This window comes from Thamnophis elegans, chromosome 2 (assembly GCF_009769535.1).
Source record: "Thamnophis elegans isolate rThaEle1 chromosome 2, rThaEle1.pri, whole genome shotgun sequence".
NCBI lineage: Eukaryota > Metazoa > Chordata > Lepidosauria > Squamata > Colubridae > Thamnophis > Thamnophis elegans.
Genome location: NC_045542.1, coordinates 118,108,593 through 118,134,511, shown reverse-complemented (window position 1 = coordinate 118,134,511; position 25,919 = coordinate 118,108,593). Strand labels below are relative to the sequence as shown.

The 25,919-nt window shown below is 37.2% G+C and overlaps 1 protein-coding gene and 1 non-coding gene across 4 annotated transcripts in view; both read right to left on the bottom strand.

Annotated features, from left to right (window-relative positions):
* The window catches only part of PLXNA1 (plexin A1), a 385,871-nt gene that overhangs the window by 142,159 nt on the left and 217,793 nt on the right, over window positions 1-25,919 (bottom strand). For all 3 annotated transcript variants that reach the window (XM_032209248.1, XM_032209249.1, XM_032209250.1), the window contains exons 6-8: window positions 23,122-23,245; window positions 22,822-22,975; window positions 21,045-21,144 (exon numbers count right to left, since the gene is read on the bottom strand). In XM_032209248.1, the coding sequence (XP_032065139.1) occupies window positions 21,045-21,144; window positions 22,822-22,975; window positions 23,122-23,245 (378 nt within the window). The remainder of the gene's footprint in view (window positions 1-21,044; window positions 21,145-22,821; window positions 22,976-23,121; window positions 23,246-25,919) is intronic.
* Window positions 16,473-16,579, bottom strand: LOC116505106. Its single transcript, XR_004254894.1, has one exon. It is a non-coding gene; the product is annotated as a U6 spliceosomal RNA (small nuclear RNA).

The window sequence follows — 25,919 nt, the reverse complement described above, 5'->3', positions numbered from 1 at the left end:
GGCATTATATTGGATATTAATGTAATTCTGGAAATAGCGCTATATAATATATAAAAAGCGCTATAAAAAGTTCCAAAGCTTCATGGGAAATATTGTAGGGCACAATGCCCTCTAGTGGAGAACATATTTGCAAATAGGAAAAAAGAATAATATTTATAATTATGCTTGCTTACATATCCATAAGCTTTCATGTGGGAATATAGAATGTAAGAATCACATAAAGAAAACACAACTTATTTTAAAATACTCTCCCAAAATATCAAATAATCAGAAATGCTAAGCCTTTGCCTGTTAATTACATTTAAAAATTTTCTAAGGAGAACTTTATAAAATATACATCATATCGTTAAGCCAAGAAACAAAGATTTTTCCTCCTAAAAAATCTTGCAGTCCTACACAAATTTCTGGATTCTGCTATGTGAATCTTTCTTTTGCAATCAAGATTACTGGTGGCAAACCAGAGTTTATGCTAGTTTACAGAAGGATTTGCTTTTTTTAACCCGATAGCCACAATTACCCTAATAAATGTTCAAGGACCACAAAGATCTTGCTCTAGTGCAATATTTTCTGGCAGTCTCTGCCCACAAACTTACTTCCTCTGTAGACTTTTGTGAATGTATTTTGAGCAGAATTAACAAAGTAAAGTGCCAAATAGTGCCATCCAGTAGCAGCATGGATGAAAGAAATGTTTTGTCTAAAAAAAGCAAACAAAAAAAAAACCCTTAAAAGGTCAAAGGAGGTTGTGAATAGCAGGATGTCTCATTCTAGCTGTCCCAGGATAGGAAGAAAAAAACTAGGGTGATATGAGTAAATCCACATAAATCCAAACAACAACATCAATATCTAAAAAACAAGGGGCAAATAGATCATTTAATTACAGGACTATCTTACTGCTTTTAGCAATATGGGAATCATTGTACCTGTAAAACTATCTGACATACCTTTCTTCCATCTATACAGTACTGCTATTTCTTATTGCCAGCCCAATTTATGAAATCCTGTATTTCAATTCACTTATAATACAATATTAAAAGAAAAAAGATAGCCCCAATATTATTTATGACCGGTAAAGATTCTGTAATAAATACCCTGCTCGAAATTTTCATACGAAAGTAATATATAAAGTATGAAAATACTTCTTCAGGTAAATGTGGACATTTTTCCTGAACTTATTGTTCTTACTACTATATGTGTCTTATAACTCCAGGTTCCTTTGACATATTTTTGGATTATTTAATTTAAAGTATGTATTTTTTTCAGTGTTTCCATTTCTGCTGCTGAATGTCCCTCATCATTGCAGCTGTTAACTGAAATGAATGTATTTCCATGGCTTCATCTACAGTCCAGATATAGCAACAAACCAGTTAGCTGAGGAGCAGAAAACACCCAAACCAGTGTCAAAGTTCCTTTTTACAGATACACATTTAAGAAGAATCACACTTATTTTACAAGGGAGTCGATCAGTCAGTCATGCAGGTAGGTGAGATCAGTGTAGAACTAATGTCATTGAATTGCAGTGGTCAAATGCACTGAAACTGGATTTATTACAAAGAATTTTTAATAGTCTCCCTCAAAACCAATATACGTTCAGTACATTTGCAATGTTTTCACTTTAACATTATACATTACATTGAAATATGCAACAAGATGTTGGAAAATACAGTCTTTAGTATGTCATGCTATGTTACAGAGTAATAATCCAAGTGAACCTATAGACTCGCAAACTATATACAAGTCTTTACTTCACAGACTCCAACTAATTTTTTAGATAATTCATCTACTGAACAAACAAACCATAGTTGCTTGATCACATTTACAGAAAAGTAAACATATTGTCTGTACTGAATGCACTGCATTAAGTTCAACATAACATACCAACAAGTATTTGTAGCATATGCAGATAAGAATATACATGCAGACTATTAAGTAGGGATGATTATAAACACCAATGTCTGAGTGATACATATACATTGACAGCTTCTAGTCACTTGAGAATTTCCCATTTTCTGAATATGACGCTTAAAGAATTCCGGAATTCATATTCTTTCCTTAAAGTTCATATGACTATGGTCCTATTCAAGTGTCACATTTTAGTTTTGTTTCATTTACAAATTTTATTGTATAGGATTGCTGCCACGATGCTTACTTTTTATATTTATAAAGCATGGAAAACAAATTCTTTCTTTTATCTCTGGTTTTTCAGGCTGACCACTCTTCAGTAGATTTGGGCATGACTTTTCTGAAGGAAAGCAAGAGTAATGCTCAAATCTAAGGAAGCAAAAAAAGATGGGAAAGCAAACTATTTTAAAAAGATGGAGGGACAGAGTGAGGGATGGAGTGAGAAAAGCAAGCTTTAAAGAAGATTGGAAAATAAATATAATTGACATACAGGTAGTGCTCAACTTACAACCACAATTGAACATAAAATTTATGTTGTTAAGTGAGACAATTGTTAAGTGAGTTTAGCCCCATTTTATGACCTTTCTAGCCACAGTAGTTAAGTGAATCAATGCAGCTGTTAAGTTAGTAATACGGTTGTTAGCTGATCAAGTGGGGAGATGGGAGAGAGAGAAAGAGAGAGAGACAGAGAGACAGATGACAGGTTAGTAATGTGTCAAATTTTTCAACTTTAAATTTCCAAACATTAGGAGTGCTCAAAGGTTGTGACAGGCCTTGGGGATTGTAAAGATATTTTGGTTACTTTAATATAATTTAGATGTGCTTGGTAAATAACTACATAAATAGTATAACTTTTTAAACATTTTGTTTGTTTCATTTGTTCTAGTAACTCACAAGTTTCAACATCGTAATGCACTCTGGTTGTAGTACTGAAGTCCAATGCCAAGACCACATCAGACAGTTTATAGTTAAGACAACACAAAGAAGCTCTAAAAACACATATTTTTAAAAAGGGATTATTTAAATAGGCAAATAATAATTTAAATCTGGTTAATTGTTAGTTTTAATGGCTAGTTTAAATATCTGTGTTTACTTTTATCTTTCTACAAGAGACTTCGTTGTCAGCAATAAAACAAGCTTAATTAATTGACTAACTGATGCTATTTGATTTTTGATTGCCTACTTCAAAGATAAAATATCCTATAAAATATACATTTTTTACATTAATCAATTACAAGGTAGGGAGCATTATTAGTATTCTCTAATACGGAACTCCTTTCTTACAAGAAAAAGAATCAACATCTGTGTGGACAATTAGGTTGATCTTTGATCTGTTATATAAGAAGCCTACTGGATAGGATATCATGTTACAAATATCTTCCTAATTCTACTGGCCTCCATCCTGGTTCTCCTTGACCTCTCAGCGGCTTTCGATACCATCGACCATGGTATCCTTCTGCGACGACTGTGAGAGGTGGGGGTGGGAGGCACTGTTTTGCAGTGGTTCTCCTCTTACCTCTTGGACAGGTCGCAGTCGGTGTTAGTTGGAGGGCAGAGATCGACCCCTAGGCCCCTAACATATGGGGTGCCGCAGGGTTCGGTCCTGTCTCCCCTACTTTTCAACATCTACATGAAACCGCTGGGTGAGATCATTCGGCGGCACGGGATAAAATACCACCAGTATGCGGACGATACCCAGCTGTATCTGTCCGCCCCATGCCAACTCAATGAAGCGGTGGACGTGATGAACCGGGGACTTGAAGCTGTTAGGGACTGGATGAGGGCTAACAAACTCGTGCTCAACCCGGATAAGACCGAGTGGCTGTTGTGTTTCCCTCCCGCCAATTTGGCAAGTATTCCATTGCTCAGGCTGGGGGGTCAAACATTACACCCCTCAGACAGGGTCCGCAACTTGGGAGTCCTCCTGGACCCACAGCTGACTTTCGAACACCATTTGTCAGCTGTGACCAGGGGGGCATTTGCCCAGGTTCGCCTGGTGCACCAGTTGCGCCCCTACCTGAACCGGGAGGCTCTCACAACAGTCACTCATGCCCTTGTGACCTCTAGGCTGGAGTACTGCAACGTGCTCTACATGGGGCTGCCCTTGAGGAGTATTCGGCGACTTCAGCTAATCCAGAATGCAGCCGCGCGAGCGATTGTGGGTGCACCTCGCTTCACCCACGTAACACCTATCCTCCGCGAGCTGCACTGGCTACCTGTCGATCTCCGGATACGCTTCAAGGTGCTACTTGCCACCCATAAAGCCCTCCATGGTAGTGGATCTGGGTACTTGAGAGACTGCCTACTGCCAATCACCTCCATACGACCTATTAGATCCCATCGATTAGGCCTCCTCCGAATTCCATCCGCTGGTCAATGCCGACTGGCAACCACGCGGAGGAGAGCCTTCTCGGTGGTAGCTCCGACCCAATGGAACGATCTCCCCGTGGAGATCCGTACCCTCACCACCCTCCAGTCCTTCCGCACAGCCCTTAGAATCTGGCTATCCCATCAGGCCTGGGGCTAAAGATTGTAACCCGCCCGAATGGTATGAATGTTGTGTTTTAATCATGTATTGTCTTATATGTAAAAGTCTGTTTTCCCCCCTTCCAGGGAAAAGGGCGGCATATAAATAAACCTTCTAATCTAATCTAATCTACTAAGGGACAATGATTTGGCATTTTTCATCTGCTTTTCTTTTATTATTTCTGGCTGGAAGTCATCATTGTTAGATGGTGAGATTCCTGTCAAAACAACTTGTCTCTGAGATATACCATAGTCACCAAAAAGCCTGTCAGTTTGGAAATCCATCAGGCCAAGAGCTAAGGGCGCACAATTCTATATATCTATGTGTATCAGTGGTGGGTTTCAAAAATTGTTTGAACCTACTCTGCCTCCTTTGTGGGAGCGGCTTGCCACCCATGTGACCGGATGGGAGTGGCCTGCCGCCCATGTGACCGGATATGAAGATGCCGACAACACTTGTCAGAACCACTTAAATTACCTCACACACAGCACTGGCATGCATAAGAATATGATGTAAACTTGTTTTGGTTTGCGTTAAAACAACTTCAACACACGGAATGTTTTGATTGCACCACAAATGCAGTAGTCATCCTTACCTTTCACAGAGGCACTGAGTTTTATAAATATGAGCATGATAGTGTAGAATAATCATATCCAAGGACCAGTGGTGGGTTTCAAAAAAAATTGGAACCTCTTCTGTAGGTGTGGCCTGCTTTCCGGGTCCACTGGTGGAACCTCTTCTAACCAGTTTGGTAGATTTGACGAACCGGTTCTACCGAATAGGTGCAAACTGGTAGGAACCCACCTCTGATGTGTATGTTTTTTTGCAGGTTTATTGTGTCATAACAGAATCCATTACTATTCAGTGAACATTGGTGGAAGGTGTGTTTGTTAGACTAGACTGAGAAGCCATCTAATAGCAAAATGATTCTGGGCATCTTACACTTAAAAAGAAAAAAGAAAAACAAGATGATCCTATGCACCCAGACAAAAACACAAGATGCTAGATGGTGTTCCATTATCAGAATAAGAAAATTCTTTTTGAAGTGATTTGGGGAAGATAAAAATGTTGAGGAAGACATAGAAAACTTAGCTCATATATTTCAGTTAACTATTTTGTTCTCTCAAAATCAATGCTGTCAGGTCAGACAGTCATCTGTTATGATAGTGCTATTTTAAATTCTGGATTAGTCATATTAAGACTATTATCCCTTTTTATAATTTTGGAGGAAAAATTGATCTGGTGCGCATTACTGAGATTTTAGCTGGCAGGCTTGATGGATGGGCATTTCACCAGCAATGATTTTTTGGATATTTGGTCCAAACGTCATTGAGGCTGGAGGGCTGTTGGAAAGCTGGAGTTGCTAACATAGATATCCCCTTGCTTCTCACTGAAATCTACTTTAACACTAATTCTGAAGCCATGTACTTGGTTGTTAAGGAAGAGAATAAGGCAGTCTGGTGTTAAGACAGCCAGATAAGACAACCCAATGTATTATTTTGCATACTTCCTGGCACTTTCACTGGCCTAACTGGCTGAGGTAAATCTAAGAGGTAGGTCTGGAGAACTGCAGTCTAGTAGGTTTAGGAGTCTTCAAGAATCATGCTAAAGGCTCCCTGACAAATCTAGTTCAGAACATCATTGTCCTGACACCTAAACAACTTTTGAGTTCATTTAATAGTTTGACACATGTAATAGGTCGACTTTTGATTCAATTTTTTTCCTTGGCAACTTGGCAAAGAGAAGGGACTCTAAATGTATGTGGGGAGATTAGAATTTATTTGAAAAGGGTAAACCACTTCCTCTTGAATCTCAGACTAGTATTGACAGAAGGGTTCCTGAATGCATAGACTATTATCTTGCGAGCAAGACTAATGATCCTGTCTTGTCAAGTTATTCAAATGTGAAACAGAAAGGGCCACCAATACAAATACTCATTGGCATTTTGTTTCCTTTTTCTTTTCTTTACTTTATACTGTAATAGGATGAATCTTGATACTTTCTATTACTTTCTTATTTTATTAATTACTTTATTTGTATCCAACTTTTATTAATTTTCATTTCATTTATTAAATTTATAGGCCGCCCAATCCCAGAGGACTCTGGGCAGCTTACAACGAAAGAAAGAAAAAAAGAAAAACAAAATAAGTAAAAAATAGTTTAAAATTCACAACACACATATGTTCTAATCGGGGCTGGACCTTAACACTAAGGTCAACAGCCCCAGGCCTGCCGGAACAGCCAGGTTTTAATGGCTTTCAAATAATTCACGTCAGCGAATGTATCCAATATAACTTCTTCCTCCTGTTGTTCTTAAAACAACTTTCTGAGCTGAGTTCGGTTGAGAGAGAGTGGTTGACCCAAGGTCACCCGGCTGGCTTTCATGGCTAAAGCGGGACTAGAACTAACAGTCTCCTGCTTTCTATCCTGTGGCTCAACCAGTAGGCCAAACTGAGTCTCAATTTCAATGCAAATTTCAATGAAACCTTTTCAGTGCAAATTTACATTGCATTTACAAATTTAATTTATGTTTATAATACGATTAAATTTATCAACATTTCTATTATTTATAAAACTTAAACTATTAAAAATAAGAAAAAAGTTAAAAAATATTTATTTACTTATCATTAAATTTATATTGTTGCCTATTCATCCATGGTGACTCAAGGCGGCTTACAGAATATAAAAAAAACACATCTAAAAACAATAAAACTAATTTTTTAAAAAATCAAATAAATAATGTAATAAAATCACTCCATATCTCTCACCTCCCGCCCCAGCGACAGCTGATCACATGAGCCATTTAGTGGGATCTGTCCCTCTGTGTGTTCCCTAGGCTTGCTGGCAGAACCAGGTCTTCAGCGGCTTTCAGAAAAAATCTATCAGTATTAATAGTATTTTAGGATCTCAGTATGGCAAGCACAAAATTGTTTAACCGTTCATCCAAATTTGAGTATAACATAAAGGTACGGGTTGTAGAATGGAACATGAAATTATTGGTGTGAAATATATAGGTTAAAAGGAGAAAATTAAAAAGAGAAAGTGTGCCAGGAAAACTTGATCTGTCCGCATACAATCAAAATGTAAGATTAATGCTAGGAACAGATTTGATACACATAGCCAGGGGAACCATGAAAAGAAATAAGAGACACTGAAAACTGGAACAGCCAAAAAAAAAAAAAAAGATGTGAACATTTCAAAGAGGAAAAGATCCAAGTGGCTTTCAGTACAAGCTATCACAATAGTCAGGAAAAAGGGAGCATGAAAGCCTTGGGCAACAAACAGAACAACACAGACTTTCAACATCAAGCAAAAAAAGGATAAGGATTCTTGATTAAGACGTCTAACAAGCAAAAGTAAATAACAAAAACAAGAGAATGACAGGTGTTTTAAAAGACTGGAGAAATCACAAAAAAATGTATAGCTAAGGTAGGTAATCAAGTAATCGTGGAAGTGAACTGAAAGAGGCAAATGAGATTAAAGGAAGATGAAAGGAATATGCTGAAATCCTTTACCGGTAGGATTACAGAATGACATAGAGAAATTATATTCAATAGCTGACATTTCTAGAAAGCTGCCAAAGGTACAAGTATCAAGTGGAGAAGGAAACTTAATTGACCAATTTAAATATTTAGGCAAAGAGGTAGTTAAAATGCCAGCATCTGTATGTCAACAAATATGAAATAAGACTATGCTGTTTCAAGGTTGAAATATATTGGTATACCTGTACTTATACCAAAAGAGAGAGATAAAAGATAATGTACAAATTATTGAAATATTGCACTAATTCATCATACAAGTAATATATCATATAAGTTTTTTTAAAGGTAGAATCATATGTGGAGAAATACCAGGAACAAATTTCAGAAAAGGCAGAGGGACACATTGCAGTTAACTTAAAATGGATTAATATAGAGCAAGATTATTTCAGCTATTATTTGATGTTGTAGTTCATGTCAGTCAGAATGTAAAATATATTAAGGTCAATAAAGTGTCTTATTCTTCTGAAGAACCAGGTTCACAAAGACAAGGACGCAAGTTTTTTAACTTATACCGTAGATATATTTTTATGGATGGTAGGGCTGGAAGAAATGACAACCTGAGATTAAAAATGTAGATCCCCATCAGGAGTGCTATGCCCACCACCAGCGCCTCTGCCACCTCCATGGCCCGCTCGCTGGCCAGCCTCGCCTGCTGGCCCCACAGCCAAATACTTCCCTTTCACAGGGACAGACCCAGCCCCCCTCATTTTACCAACCTCAGAAGGATGGAAGGCTGATCTTGAGCTGGTCAGGATCAAACTGCTGACTGTGGGCAAAGTTAGCCTGCAATACTGCATTCTAACCACTGTGCCACCACAGCTCAACTTTTCCAATCCACTGGAGGAATCACTACTAGAGCATTCTCCAGAAATGACTATTCCATTATCTGCTGAAATATTTTCAGAAAAGAAGAGTACACCATCTTCTAAGGACATCTGTTCTATTACTGAACAGGTTTAATATTATTGTATAATATATGATATTTTTTTGTATCTTGTCTTCTAAAGTAATAATGAACAAGTCTATGCCATCTTCTCTATCACAGCTTGTCCATAACTATCATATGATCCCACGATCTATTGTTCAGGTTTATGTTCAGTACTTCCAATCATTCCTCTTAGGTATTTCCATCCAGGTCCTTACAAAAAAAAAAACCCGGCATATGTTAAAGTAGGAATAGATGTTTGTGAAAACCAGAAAATAAAGTAATTGGCCATAGTCAAAAAATATTTACAGAATGTGTATATATGTAATAATTGTCTTTCAATCTTTATTTTCTAACATTTTCTTCTTTACCAAATTAAAATACAATGCAAAAAACTAAGAGCATTAAAACAGATTAAGGCAAGTACTGAAAATCCCCAGGGGAACCCAAACAATTACTCAACAGTTTATTTCTTGAGCAACAAACAGTACATGAAATATCTATTTAATCTAATAAGATAATATTTTTCTTCAAAAATATTTCAAAAATATTAATTCAAAGTAAAGGTAAGGCTTCCCCTGTCCAGTTGTTTCTGGCTCTAGGGGGCAATATTCTTCTCCACTTCTTAGATGAGGGTGCCAGCATCTCCACAGAATCCACATTTCCATGGGGATGTAGCGAGCATGACTATATGCCGAGGTGCACTGATTGTTTTTATCTTCCCACTGAAGTGGTACCTATTTATCTACTTGCATTTTGCATAATTTCAAACTGTAGATTTGGTCATTTTAAACTGCAGAAATGTATCAAAAAGAAAAAATACATGAAAACAAGTAGGACAGTTTGCTCCATTGGTTGCATAGTCAACCTGCTGTACTTTAACCTACAATGTTAATACATTATATATAATTTGGATTTATTTCATAAAACAATATATTGTTCCTCAAAGTAAGAAATACTAAACCATGCTTAAAATTGAAGTCCAGTTTCTCTTCCTACATGCTTATTTTTTTTAAAAATCCAACACAGTTTACCCCAAACTTCATATATTTAGTACTGTCCATTCTTGACATGCATGTTTTGGGGTACTCTGCTAAAAACAATATTTGAGTAGGAAATGGACAACCTGTAATGAGAGGTATAATATCTAATATCTAGTACCCTCTACTATTTCATCATGTTGATCTGGACAGACTACAAAGAAAAGATTCAAAGCTTAATCCCAGGAAATATTTTCTGCAGAGGTCCATGAAATTGTGTTGCCCACAAGAGGCAAAAGTTGGTAACTCTGCTTTTCTCTCCACTGCCAAACCAAACTGGGATGCCTGTTGAATCTAGTATCAGCATAGGTAACAAAAGACAGTTTTGGCAACAATAAGACACAGATATTTTCAGGAGGGAAGACAAGCTTAAGTCTTCTCCCCATACTGCTATCTTCTGCTGTGTTGGCAATTGTATTTATAATGGTCAAAAGTTGGATCTTCAGAATGTGCTAATCTAGACAAAAATGAGACTGGGTTACTTGTGCTAGGATTGAGGCATTCATGTGACCAGATTCAAAGTTTGGGAGGTTTGTTGTAACTGACCAGTTGTTAAGCAAACAGTTCAAAGCGGAGAACTACCTGTAACACTTTGATGTTGGTCAATAAGCTCATCTGCCTTTAATCTATGCTAATTAAAAACTAATACAAATCAGAAATAAAGTGCAAAAAAGGAAAAAATAAAGAAAAGTATGTGTGAAGAAATTATCTCCCCCTCCATAGCAACAAATATAAACAATTTGATAACATCATCTTCCTTTAAAATACAACAAATGATCTCATTTCTTATTTATATACACATCTTTAGAGCCTCATCATTCAGTCCTGGTCAGTAAAAGTCCATTGAGGTTTACTACAAATAGCATATATATTTTAACAATCAAATAAACCAACTTTCTATTTCTTCTTTTTATATTTAACAATCTTAATCTTTTAAAATTTCTTATCTTTACTTTTAATAATCATAGTCCTTAATCCCCTCAAATGAAATCCTGGACCTCTGGAACTTAATTTGTTCTCATTTTGTCTTTGTCCCTTCTAATAACATTCTTCACAAAATAACAGGTCTTTTTGGCATATCCAACATAAGAACATTACCAGGACACTCTTGCTTTGGTAAAACATCAATTGGTTTCATTTATATATCATTGTAGCATCTCTTTCTATATCATACCCATAGCTCATCATTTCTAAGACCAGTCAAATCAGATTCAATCCTATCTGGAAAAGATTGTTTCTTTTCTGTATCAATTGCCAAAAAAAATCTATCTATATCCATATATCATATCATATCATATCATCCATCCATCCATCCATCCATCCATCCATCCATCTATAGTGTACGTCTAAATTTTGTGTGTGTGTGTATTTTACATGTATGTATGTATGTATGTATGTATGTATGTATGTATGTATAGATAGGTATAGGTATAGGTATAGGTATAGGTATAGGTATAGGTATAGGTATAGGTATAGGTATAGGTATAGATATAGATATAGATATAGATAGATATAAATGATATAGATGATATAGATATAGATATAGATATAGATATAGATATAGATATAGATATAGATATAGATATAGATATAGATATAGATATAGATATAGATATAGATATAGATATATAGATATATAGATATAGATATAGATATAGATATAGATATAGATATAGATAGATATAGATATAGATATAGATAGATAGATATAGATATAGATATAGATATAGATATAGATATAGATATAGATATAGATATAGATATAGATATAGATATAGATGATATAGAGATATAGATATAGATATAGATATAGATATAGATATAGATATAGATATAGATATAGATATAGATAGATAGATAGATAGATAGATAGATAGATAGATAGATAGATAGATAGATAGATAGATAGATAGATATAGATATAAATGATATAGATACAGATAGATAGATATAGATATAGATATAGATATAGATATAGATATAGATATAGATAGATATAGATATAGATATAGATATAGATATAGATATAGATATAGATATAGATATAGATATAGATATAGATATAGATATAGATATAGATATAGATATAGATATAGATATAGATATAGATATAGTTATAGATATAGATATATAGATATAATGACAGACATTTTTAAAATTCACAGGAAGTGAGAGTTCTACTTCAGCCTTAAGCATAAAAACCTGCTGGGTGTCTTTGGGCTAGTCACTGTCTCCCAGGCCAATGTACCTCACAGGGTTGTTGTTATGAAAATAACAAGAGGAAGAAGTATTAAGTACTGTCTTGAGTTATTTATAAAAATAAAAGCAGGGTTTAAAAAACTCTAAAAACATTGTTAGTATGTCAAACTCACATACTTTTCCCCTTTGATTGTAATTTTTAATTCCTTCTTGTTCCTCTAATGTCCAACCTTCAAAATCCCATCTCCTCCTCTGCCTCCTCCTCTTCCTGTTCTCTCTCTCTCTCTCTCTCTCTCTCTCTCCCTCCCTCCCTCCCTCTCCCTCTCTCTCACACATACACATACACAATTCAAACCAACAGCATTTTCCCAAAATGCTTTAAACTACCAGGAACCGTGCCAGAAATTACCACAGGTTTCCTTGTGGAGAGCAGCTGTCTGGAGAGTTCATGGGCAATCTCAGTCCTCTCCTTGTCTAGAGAGGTATTGCAAAGAGTTGACTTTGCACTCCAATTCTTCATTCTGCCACAGTCGTTGACCGCACTCTCAGGGAAACTATCATCAGTTTGCCACTTCTTTTCCAGAAATGCTAATTCTTAGTATCCTGACAATCCATCTCAGTTAAGCCATAAAACTAGGTGAAATTAAGCTAATCCTATTGAGCATTACATACTCTGATAGTTACATTCCAAGATAAATACAGCTGAGTCTTTTCTGTGTTTCTATGAGTCCTTTACATCACATACTATCTGCATTTTTAAACTGGAATATTAAAGACTAAATAATTCAGACAAAGAAAGCAGATGTTCTACAACTGAGCTACAGCCCTTACCCACTGAGGGTTGCCTGCTAAATAGCAGCTTTTGTAGAACAATATAATCTGTCATCAAATGGCAACAGTTGCCAGGAAAAAAATCACATCAGAGTCCACATACTCAATTCTTGTGGACACATTGTATGTCTTCACACATAATCTTCCAAACACAATTCAGGGTTTGATTTGTGAAATCTTAATAGCCCCTTTGTATCTTCTGAAATCTATTTCTAAATCTGACAAAACAGCATTTTCCTAACTATTCTGCTTCCTAAAACCAAATACCACTAACACTCCAACCTATTCTTCTAATTAGATAAAACTCTCCTTTTGGAAATCTATCAAAGTCAGAATTTAGGAATTTTTCCAGAACTTTTAGGGTTTCCTTTGTTTCCAACGGTGGTGTGGAAAATGTAGAAGCAGGTCTACATTTTGCAAATGTTAGGGTGAAAGAAAGCAAGAGTATTTTATACATTATGATCCCAAATCTATTTTTCCCCAGTCCAGTATATTTGTCTTGCAAATATTCTAAGATTTTGGAGACCATTATGACAGTTCTTCAGCTGATATCAACTATCTGTGCCCATGACCCGTCAAAACCGCGGAGGACAAAATTGCGCTCGACGAAAGCGCGCATTTGACGTCATCACAGCGCGACGAAAAAAATTAAAAATTGAAATAAAATTAAAATTAAAGCAAGCCGATTCACATAAAGGTAAGGGTTAGGTTTAGGGTTAGGGTTAGGGTTAGGTTAAGGGTTAGGGTTAGTTTTAGAGCGTTAGGGTTACTTTTAGCATTAGGTTAAGGGTTAGCGTTAGGTTTAGTGTTAGGTTAAGGGTTACGTTTAGGGTTAGATTTAGGGTTAGGTTAAGGGTTAGGTTTAGGGTTAGGTTTGGGGGGGTAGGGTAAGGTTTTCGCTTTATTTTTACATTTTTCGATCACAGCGCGATGTTTTCGTCGCGCTGTGATGACGTCAAATGCGCGCTTTCGTCGAGCGTGATTTTGTCCTCCGCGGTTTTGTGGTGGAACCATCTGTGCCATATTTACTGAAGCAGCTCCAGTAAATTTGTCCAATTTACTGAGAAGACTCCCTTTAATAATTTGAAACTTTCATCCATCTGCAGGGTTTTTTTTGATAGAAGTAACACACACTCCTATTTTTTTCCTTTTGCTCCTGAATTTCTAATTAGTGATCATTCTTCCTTCAAAAAGCTGTTCTTTCAGCCTAAAGGTAACCATAATCTTCTTTATTAATTGCATTTTAATTCCATACATGTCTCTTCTATTTTTTTTAAAAGGGACTTGACTAGTGTCCAACTGTTCAAATTCTATGTTTGTATTATAATGCTTCCTCAGAAAGGTACCACCAATTTCCCCAAAATGTAGCTAATACACACATAGCTCAAGAAACAATGGCTTTCTATAAACACTGCTTAGAATGATGTACAATATAATCTTTGTGGTAATTCAGTTTCTGTCTAGCTGAACCTCCTTGGATCTCCAGACTTAAGTAAAGTCTGCTCTTCAGTCCATCAAGCTTGTACACAACATATTGTCATGTTCCTTGACAAGCATTTTGATATATTAGGATTCGGTTAAAAATGGTCTCACAGGCAAAACGTTCCGTTATAAGTAAATAAATGACAGAATGAATACAAAAGTAGTGTTTTTCAAGTCACAGGTGTTTTATTAAAGCTACCTTCTATAAATTAAAAACCATAAATAATCATCTTGTGGCAACCTGCCTAGAACTTGTCCATTAAGTGCCTAATACACCATCTGGAAAGTGATCATGTCTAAACATATCCAAGAAAAATGTAAGTATCAGAAAAAGACTAATATTGGTACTCTCAATTGTATCGCAAAGCATACAACTGTAAGAGATGTCCACTACCCTTTATTTATCATCACATATCTTTTTATGTGACATTACTTAATCGTACTGCTCAGCTATTCACTTTGCGAGAGAATGCAAAGTACTGTAGGAAATATAAAAGTGTTTCTAAGTACTAGTTGTTGAGAATACATAAAAGAAAACATCTGTTGCCTTAGTACATTTGAAAGTGCCCTGTTATTCAGACGGCCACACATGTTGGAAAAAAACAGGCTGGACCAAGAATAATGATCAAATTAACTACATAACTTTTAATGCCCATCCTGATTGTTACATATATAAATGACACGTGTACTTACTAGATTTTTCAAATCTCACCTTTATTACTGTCCTTTATAAGTAACACAAGGCAGTCAACATACAGTTGCAAGAAAAAGTATGTGAACCCCTTGGGATTACATGGAATTTTGTATGAATTGGTCATAAAATGTGCTCTGAACTTCATCTAAGTCACAACAATCTGCTGAACATAATACTACAAAAACATTAGATGTTGCCATGGTTTAAATTGAACATAACATGTAAACATTCACAGTGCAGGGAGGAAAAAGTATGTGAACCGTTGGACTTAATAACTGGTTGACCCTCCTTTGGCAGCAATAATCTCAACCAAACGTTTCCTGTAGTTGCAGATCAGATCTGCACAACAATCTGGAGTAATTTGGACCACTCCTCTTCACAAAACTGTTTCAGTGTAGCAATATTCTTGGGATGTCTGGTGTGAATCGCTCTCTTAGGTCATGCCACAGCATTTCAATTGGGTTGAGGTCAGGACTCTGACTGGGCCACTCCAGAAGGCGTATTCTGTGCTGTTGAAGCCATTTTTTTGTTGAATTACTTGTATGCTTTAGGTCATTGTCCTGTTGTATCACCCATCCTCTGCAGAGCTTCAGTTGGCGGACAGATGGTCATACGTTTTCCTGCAAAATGTCTTGATAAACCCTGGAATTCATTGTCCCATCAATGACAACAATCCGTCCAGGCCCTGAGGCAGCAAAGCAGCCCCAAACCATGATGCTCCCTCCGCCATGTTTTACAGTGGGGATGAGGTTTTGTGGTTGGTGTGCTGTGCCTTTTTTTCTCCACACAGTGTTGTGTGTTTTTCCCAAACAACTCAATTTTGGTTTTATCTGTCCACAGTATATTTTGCCAGTAGTGCTGTGGAACATCCAGGTGCTCTTTTGCAAACTTCAAATGTGCTGCAATATTTTTTGGGGACAGCAATGGCTTCCTCCGTGGTGTCCTCCTATGTACTCCATTCTTGTTTAATGTTTTCCTTATTGTAGATGTGTCAACAAAAATGTTAGCATGTGCCAGAGATTTATGTAGGTCTTTAGCTGACACTCTAGGATTCTTCTTTACCTCATGAAGCATGACTGTGCTCTTGCAGTCATTTTTACAGGATGACCATACCTAGGGAGAGTAGCAACAGTGCTAAACTTTCTCCATTTGTAGACAGTCTGTCTTACTGTGGACACATGAACACAAGGCTTTTGGAGATACTTTTGTAACCCTTTCCAGCTTCATGCAAGTCAACAATTCGTGATCGTAGGTCTTCTGAGAGCTCTTTTCTGCGAGGCATGGTTCACATTAGACAGTGCTTCTTCTTTTTTTTAATCTTTTATTTCATTTTTTAAATATGGAACACTTCACGAATTTGTGTGTCATCCTTGCGCAGAGGCCATGCTAATCTTCTCTGTATCGTTCCAATTTTAGTATATGTGCTGCCGAACCGAGCACATCAGATAGTGCTTCTTGAAACCAGTAATGGAGCATCGAGTACCCTTCCGGTACTCTGGAGGGCCCACCCACCCACCCGAGCTCCTTACCTGTTCTTTAAAGCCTTTGGCGCTTCCGCTCATGCATATGGCATGTATGGGGCATGTGTGATGCTCCACTGAGCATCTGGAGCATTGCGGAGGCTTGCGGAGGCATCACTGGAAGGTATGACACACGCTTGTGCTGCGCATGTGTGTGCGCGCGCTGCACATATTCATATGGCAGAAGTTGGACCCCGTTGCAACCGTACTGGTTGCAATGGGATCTGGAACCCACCACTGGTATGTGTGTGTGTGTGTATGTACGTATATAAACAAACAGCAATGTTCACTAAAAGCAAGTGCTCAGTGTGTGTGTATGTGCATGAGCGCACACACACCCCATACTGACAAATTAGAAGCAAAAATTGCTTAGAATTTGATTTACTATGTTACTTTTATAAACAAGAGAACTTGCATTCTTCACTATAGAAAGCAAACTAATGCATGCTTCAAGTTTACAACCTACTGAATAATATGGTTCAGAGGCAGATTCAATGAAGGAGAAAGAAAGAAAGAGCATGTTGTTTTCAAAAAATATTTCAAACATACCAGTTTTCATTTTAAAAACTGTTTTAAAACATAGAAAAACATTGTCTAAGCAAATCCTGTATCAAGAAGCAAGCTAAATTATGTAAGGTTGAAAAGAGATTCAATTGCCATACTAACTGATTGCAAGTTAATGTACAATGACAAACATTTATTTATGTATTTGTTTTTCAGAGACCTTATTTGATTGGACTTCTTTCTTTATGATGAACCTCAGAGTTAGATGATAGCAAAGGAATAAGGAAATTAAAAAAAGTCTTATTGTAAACAACCAGTGCCATCAATAGTTCTAAAGTGATTTTATAAATATTAATACAAACCATAATTTGCTTTTTAAAATAATTCATCTAAAATTGAAATTCAATTTGATCATAAATCAGCAACTGTGGCTGTTTACTGCAGAGGATTTTTGGCTCTTTTTTTTCCTTTTTGCATATATTAATATTTAAAAACAGCATCCTTATTGTGCCTTTCTTCAACAAAACATACCCTTTATTTTCTTGTTGATAAAGCCACTTTTGTTTGTGTTCATACACGTGTAAAACTGGGCACCCCATCTATCAATGAAATATCTTTAGACTTATAAAATCAAAGAGAAACTAAATCCACATCCTTTTCTCCAAAAGGGATCAAGATGAAAAAGAAAATCCAGCTCAGAAATCTGTCTCCTTCCCTGCCTATACAATCCACCCCCTCACTGGCAACTATTGAGAAGCCAAAATATGTTCTCTAATACTGCATTTCTCAACCTTGTGAGCCTTTAAGATGTGTGGACTTCAACTCTCAGAATTCCCCAGCCAACATGGGAATTCTGGGAGTTGAAGTCCACACATCTTAAAGCAGTTGAGAAACACATTTCTAAAGGGACAGCTGGTGGTACTGATTTCCCAGTAGCAGTCTTGGCATCACCTCTCTGTCAGGAAAAGCTACAATGGAGTTTCCTATGTGCATATCTTACACTCTGCTGCCCAGATCAGAGTTTTAACTCTTCTATCCTGCTGTCCAACTTTATACCTTAGAGCAAGGGTGTCAAACTTAAGACCCACAGGCCAGATCTGGCTCATGTGGTGCTTAGATCTGGCCCATGGGGCCACCCTGGAAACAGTGAAGGACCAGCCCGTGGTGCCTCTGCCAGTGAAAACAGAGCTCGGGAGGATTGTGCGCAGCAATCCAAGTCTCCATTTTTGGCCATTACAGCCTCCTGTAGCCTCTGCCAACAAAAATGGAGCTCGGGAGCCCGATTGCTCGGGCCACCTCAGGCACTCCCGACATGAGTGACATCAACCTGGCCATGCCCACCATGGCCACATCCACCCCAGCCCCTACCCCCCAGGTCAAACAACACCCTGATGTGGCCCACAATTAAATCAAGTTTGACACTCCTGCCCTAGAGCACTCTCTTGGATGCCAGAATTTTCACAGAAAACAAGTGTAGGCATGTTCCCCCTTTCCTGCCCAGCAGATCTAGTATCAAGCAATAGATTTCACTGCAGGTGTGTTAAACATCTTTTAGGCTTCTAGCATCTCGGTATATCTTTCACTTTCCTAAACATTAAAAAGAAATCTTCCTTAATATTATTGTCACAGCATTTGTGAAGTGCTTTTTCAAGAGATTAGGGTTGAGGTTAGGGTTCAGCTAAAGAACTGACAAGCTGAAGAAGCATCTTGGATTAGAAGCAAAATGTCTTCAAAGAAAAACCAGAAAGTCCAGTTGGCATAAGTATTCAGACCCTTCACTCCGTACTTTGTTGTAGCACCTTTGGCAACAATTAAAGCCTTGAGTCCTTTTGGTATGACAGGACAAGTTTTTCACACTGGATTGGATCTGCCATTCTTCCTTGCAAATCCTCTCAAGCTCAGTCCAGTTGGATAGCAACCGTCAGTGGATACCCATTTTCAGGTCCCTCCAGAGATGTTCAATAGGGTTCAAGACAGGGTTCTGGTTGGACCCCTCAAGACATTCACAGAGTTGTCTTGGCTGTGTGCTTAGGATTATTGTCATGTTGGAAAATGAACCTTCGGCTCAGTCTGAGGTCCTAAAAACTCTGGAACAGGTTTTCACTGAGGATATCCCTGTAATTTGCTCCATTCAGCTTTCCCTCAACCGTGACCAGTCTCCCTGCTGTTGAAAAACACCCCCACAGCATGATGCTGCCACCACACTTCACTATTGGGATGGTATTGGGCAGGTGATGAACGGTGCCTTGTTTCCTTCAGATACACCATTTAGAACTGAGGCCAAACAGTTCAATCTTGGTTTCAACAGACCAGATAATCTTGTTCCTCACTGTCTGAGAGGCCTTCAGGTACTTTTCTTGCAAACTCTAAATGCAACTTTGATGCATTTTGCACTGAGGAAAGGCTTCTGTCTAGTCACTCTGCCATAAATCCCAGATTGATGGAGGGCTGCAGTGATCGTTGTGCTTCAGGAACTCTGTCCCATATCTTCACAGAATCTCTGGAGCTCAGTCAGAATGACCATCAGGTTCTTGTTCACCTTTCTTATAACTTCTCCCACGATTGCTCAGTTTGACAGGGAGATCAGCTCTTGGAAGAGTCCTGGTTGTGCCAAACTTCTTCCATTTGAGAATTATGGAGGCCACTGTGCTCTTAGGAACCTTCAGTGCAGCAAAAAAATTATTGCGGCCTTCACCATATTTGTGCTTTGCAATAATTCTGTCTCTGATGAAGGCGGTTCCTTCAACCTCATGGCTTTGCTCTCCTACAGCAAGCATTGTTAGCTGGGAGGCCTTCTACAGAGATGAGTGTGCCTTTCCAAATCATGTCCAATCAATTTAATTTACCACAGGATGACTCCAGTCAAGGTGTAGAACCATGTCAGCAAAATCAAGAGAAATGGAAGGCACCAAACCTAAATTTCACGTGCTGTTGCAAATGGATTGAATACTTATGCCAATGCGATCTTTCAGTTTTTTTCTTTTTAATAAATGTATAGACATTTCTAAAATTCTGTTCTGACTTTGTCATTATAGGGTACTGAGTGTAGTTTAATGAGGAAAAAAAAGAACTTCAACAACTATAGAATCAGGCTGCACCATAATAAAACTGACAAAAGTGAAGTGGATGTGAATACTTTCTGAATGCACTGGATATACTGCTTCATAGTGCTTTAGAGACCTCTCTAAGCAGTTTACAGAGTCAGCAGGTACATTACCCCTAGCAATCTGAGTTTTACTGACCTCAGAAAGATGGAATGCTGAGTCAATCCTGAGCCAGTCAGAATCAAACTGGTGGCAATCAGTAGAATTTGTTTGCAATGCTTCATTCGAACCACTACACCACCACGATTCTTTGCTATAAGAACACTAAACTCTATGCAAGAGTTTAGAACTCTCAAAGATGCACAAAAGTTCAAATAATACTGCCAATCATCTATCTGCATCCACACCGAAAGCGCTATTCTTTAAAGAATTAAGGCATCTTTTCCCCATTAACTAAGCTTTTAAATTTATGTTCTAAGTCTATTTAATACTGGTAAGAGTTTTGCGAACCAAATTTCACACAATCACTCACAGAATATAAATACCAACCATCCTAAGGAAATGTATATAACTATCTCTATAGAATCAACATATGGTTATAATTAAATCATTTGTTATAAAAGTACATACATGCAGCTTTGGTTGCCTAGTTTTTGGGCCAAATCATATTTTATCAGCCAAGCAACAGTATAATTTTTCTTAAAATAAATATGTCAACTCTGGAAACAGTGTCTGACTTTTCCCTCATTTGATTGCTTTTACTATACACTATTCATAGCGTTCTTTCAGAGCGAGTCAAAAAAACATTCAGAATAAGATGTATTTTAGGTTACTTACGATTGGTGAACACTACAGTTGTAAAATACAAAATCCACAGAGGCAAACTTCTTCCCTGTCTCTTTGGACTTAAGATAAAGCTTTACCACTCGCTTATCACCTAGAAAAAGAACAAAGCAAGCATAGAGAATCAGAAAACAACAAAGTTGTGATTGGCACAGACATCTGTAAAAATAAAGACTTTTAATATGACTGGATTGGAATAAATAGTTCTGATTGAATTGAGAAATAGTCTCAGTGAATAACCAAGGACATGAGAAAACATTAATCATGGAGGAAGATGATCCATCCAAATCACTTTTCTTCTTTCTAGATAGATTTAATGGTTTAGAGAGAAAGTAATCTTGCTTAGTCCAAAAGTAAAAAAAAAAAAAAAGCTGAGGTGAAAGACTCTGATAATAGATCTTTAACTGCCTACTGCGGAATTTATATTTGGCATTCTCCACCTTAAATACCTCTCTAGATCTAATCTGGAAACTTTCTGAAGATGTAATTGGCAAAAGTGTCTGATTGAACTTTTTAAAAATGGGGAACCAAAAGATTTGCAGTAAATATACCTCAATGAAAAATTAGCCTCAGCAAATCATTGGCTTGGTCTCAAGCTATTCTATTCAAATTACCCTATTCAATGAAAAACTGAGTTTTCCAGGCCCTCAATTAATATGCATTTCAATTATTGCCCTTTTTTCTCTATTTACATGTTGCCTCTCCCTCAACCCAATATGTTATATCTTAAGGGATTTCGATTTCTCTGTAACAAAAACAATCCAAGTATCTGAGGTCAGAATATATTATAGCAGTGATGGTGAACCTTTGGCACCAAGTGCCAAAACTGGAATGCACGTGCATGCGTGTGCACGTGCCAGAGTGCTGGAAACTCAAACACCAGCTGGCTGCCGCACTCATTCCTGTGTTTTGGCAATTTTGGGGGAGTTTTCAGGCAGTTTTCTTGGCGTTTTCAGGCGTTCTTGGGGCATTTTCAGGTTGATTTTCAGCCGAAAAATAGCCTCATAATGCCCCCCAAAATGGCCCAGAAAATGCCTCAAAAATAGCCTGGAAAACAGCCTGAAAATGGCCCCAAAACATGGTCCAGAAAACAGCCCCAGAAAATGCCCAAATAACAGCATGAAGATGGCCCCAAAATGGCTGGTGTTTTGGACATTTTTGGAGCTGTTTTCTGACACTCCAGCACCCGTGAAAACCAACTGGTCTTCACGGGCACAACAGAAACCAGAAGAGCAGCTGGCGATGGCATGTGTGCCCACAGAGAGGGCTGTGTGTGCCCTCTCAGTGCCATTCACTGTCACAGGATTATACCATCTGAACAGAAGACTAAATTATCTGCCTTCCATATAGGGAGAGAAACAACAATGTATTTTTTAGACAGTGCTTATTTATTACCTTTCCCAACCTTGCTTACTTTTACTTATTATTACCTTTCCCAACCTTGCTTATTATTACTTATTACTACCTTTCCCAACCTTGGCACCTTGAAATTATGTGGACTTCATCTCCCAGAATTCCCCAGCCAGCATTGGGGAGTTCAACTAGGTGTTGAAGTATATACATTACATTGCCAAAATTGAACAATTCTGACCCCCAAGAGAAGGATTTTGTAATGGAATAAAAATATTACAAGATTTATAGAATCATAACAATAAACTACATATACAGCTTTTGTATGACTTAAATATTTTTTTGAAAAATTCAGTTCCCTAAATACACTCAGTTTATTCTATATTTAACTGCTGCAGGATGATGAGAGATATTAACTCACCTTGTCCTCTGGTAATAGGTATCACATCTTTTGTAGATGGAGAACTACAGTAGATTCTGCCATTTTCAATGCGGCTTGCAGATTCAGTGAAATCTTCAAAAGAACAATTCACACCAGCCTGGAGATCAGGAACATTCCAGGCTTGTAAAACCAGCTGACAGGAAAAGAAATATATTCAGTGATCTGTTGTTTTTTTAAGGGCTCTATAACAAAACCTGCAGACGTCACCATCTTAAAGAAATATGCTGACATAGTATTTAAATTCCACAGTTATATGGAATTTAAAGTAAAATGACCCACCGGGACTTCCGACATGGTGACTGATATATTCTTAGGCTGAACGGTAAGTTGAACACACTGGTGCAGATCTGAGGCAAAACGCTGGTGTTCATCTGCTCGATCACAACGCTCCTTCCGAGAACAGCTGTGAAAAAGCAAAAAAAGCAACATTTATAAGACTGTGGCAATCTTTAGCTACAACTAATAATGTTCTCATTATGTTGCTATATTGATTATTAATGACATGCAAAGATCAATTTTATTTTCATCTGCTAGTTTATTTTAGTTTTATTTGAATTCTAGTCCACCTTTAATAAATGCTTTGTCAGTTAACAATTGAAATGGAAAAAGTGGTTGCACAAATAAATGGGAAAGCCCTTAATGCTACTCCTGTGTTACACAAATAAATAAAAGAGACCATAAACATTATCAACTGAAAACATGCTTCCCAATACATACTGAAACTTCACATTCAAATAATCGCAGAAATATTTCTTTGGTAATTCAATTTATTTTTGTATATTATATTTTGCTCCTGAACCCACATCCATGTTTATAAGAAAACTAACGCCTAGGTCAGGATGGTATTCAATGTCTCAAAGAATCTCACTGAAAAAAAAATAAAGATGGGCTTTACGCATCATATAAAATTGATCTGAATGAGAAAGGAGTAAAGGAAACATTTTACAAACATATGTATATCTTCTCAGAGGAAGCCTTAATGATAGTACAAAAGTTTTCTCCTAGAAGGTTATTAAAATTAATGCTTTTACCGCAATAAAATCTGAATTTTGAAAACAAGCCTTATTCTTCTCTTTTGGTTTGCTTGCTAAATTACATTTCAATGTTTCTTTATGAAAATTAGTCCTTTAAACAAAGAAACCACCCTAGATGTTATTACTCCTTAAAGTTAAATCTCTATCTTCATGATGGGATCTTAATTTCATTTGCAATTGTGCATGGGTTATTAACGATGTAACACAATAATCTAACAAATACTTACCATGCTGAACAGCTTCTTAATATTCAGTGTTTGCATAAATGCTTGCAAGTGTACAGTGAGATTCACATGCTTTTGCACTTGATCTTTACAAAACCACTACACAGATCACAGAATAGGTAGGAATCCAATATGATGATTATGCAAGAAATCCTTTAGAACTGTATTAGCTAATCAGACTTTTTTTTTTTTTAAAAAAAAAAAGGAAAGACAATCCATTCCACTAGCAAAACATATTTATCTAAAAGCTAAGAGAATATTTCCAATTGGAATTATTTCCAATATTTCCAAGTAACAAAATGTCCTGCAATTTGAACTAGTTGATCTTGATACTATAAGCATTGTTCATCTCTGTAACTGTTCTTCAAATATACAAAGATGAATACGATACCCTGAATCAAGTCTTCGCAGAATAAGCATATGCAATGCTTACAATCTTTCAACATATTTGTCTCCATCCTCCAGACATATCCTAGCTCATTAACATTCTTCTTAAAATACGACAGTCAAGACTGCTTTTTTCACTACGCAAGAAGGAGGAGTCAACAACAAGAGTAATTTGCCGGTTAAGTTCTTACCTAGCAGGTAAGAATAAGAAATGAGTAACATTGAGACTCGTTCCTGTTCTGTGACTTTTAATGTAGTGGTTTTTGTAAAGGTCAGCAACTTCATGGCAGAGTCAAAATTCAAGCTGGGAATTTGGGGATTCAGTTCTCAATATCTGTATAACACTGATGATGCAATTTTATACCTGGGCATTTATATGTCTGAATTAGATCTTTTTTAAAATTTCTGTCCTTTAATATCCTACCCGAATGAATTCCATGCTCTTCCCATCTCGTGTATTGTGGTTTTAATGGAGCTGGAGTCCTGCTTCAATTTCCTTTGAGCCTAACAGTTCATCACACTCATCTATGCTCTCGATTAAGCAACTCGAAGCAATTTCAAATAAGCAGCTGCAAATATTCCATCTATTTCATCAAAGGCAGCCACTCCGCTGCCCTCCCCCCCCCACAGCATTGTTCTAGCCAGGTATTCTGCCTCCATTAATAAGTTTAAATGGGTTTCTTTAACTTCTCCTCTCTGCACTTGTGATAACATTATTTCATTATAGAAATCATTTAATTAGGCAGAGGGCAATACAATATAAGCAGATACACATGCACCTTTCAAGGTCTTGGTAATCTCAATGATTTATCTTCCCTAGCAAGTGCCAGCATGCCACTGCACAATGGAGTTTCTGAGCCCCTACAACATTCCACCTATATCCTTGGGGTGCTTCAGGGAAAGAGATGTCTTTGAATTTTAATTAAAATGCTCCACATGGCTAAACAGTCAGGACTCTGTAGCTCATAACAACTTTTCCCCCTCAAGCCCAAAGAAAATCACCCCTTTAATGTCTTTCCATTTTTGTTTTGCCCCTTCTCTTTTACACTTTCATTAGTAACCCTATATGAGAGGCCCAGTTCTTGAGTTAAAGACGCTGAATTGTAAGTTAGTTTTGATCCATAGCAGCCAATGCATATGATCTTCAAAAGAAACCAGACTAATGAGTTATGAAAGACCATGTTGTCTTCATACTATTCCTCTGCAGCTAAAACAGGGCTAGAACTGATTCCCAAGAACATTTCCCTGTTGCCAAATGTTCTTGGATTGGCATCTCAATGCTACCCCAGTTCAAGCCAATTTCAAAAAAGGTAAGAACTTTCCCAATGTGACAGACAAGAGGCATTGGGGTACCTGCCTTTGATGCATCAATCGACATAACTGGAAACGTTTGATAGGTACAAGTACTGACATTTCATGATGAGCAATCAAA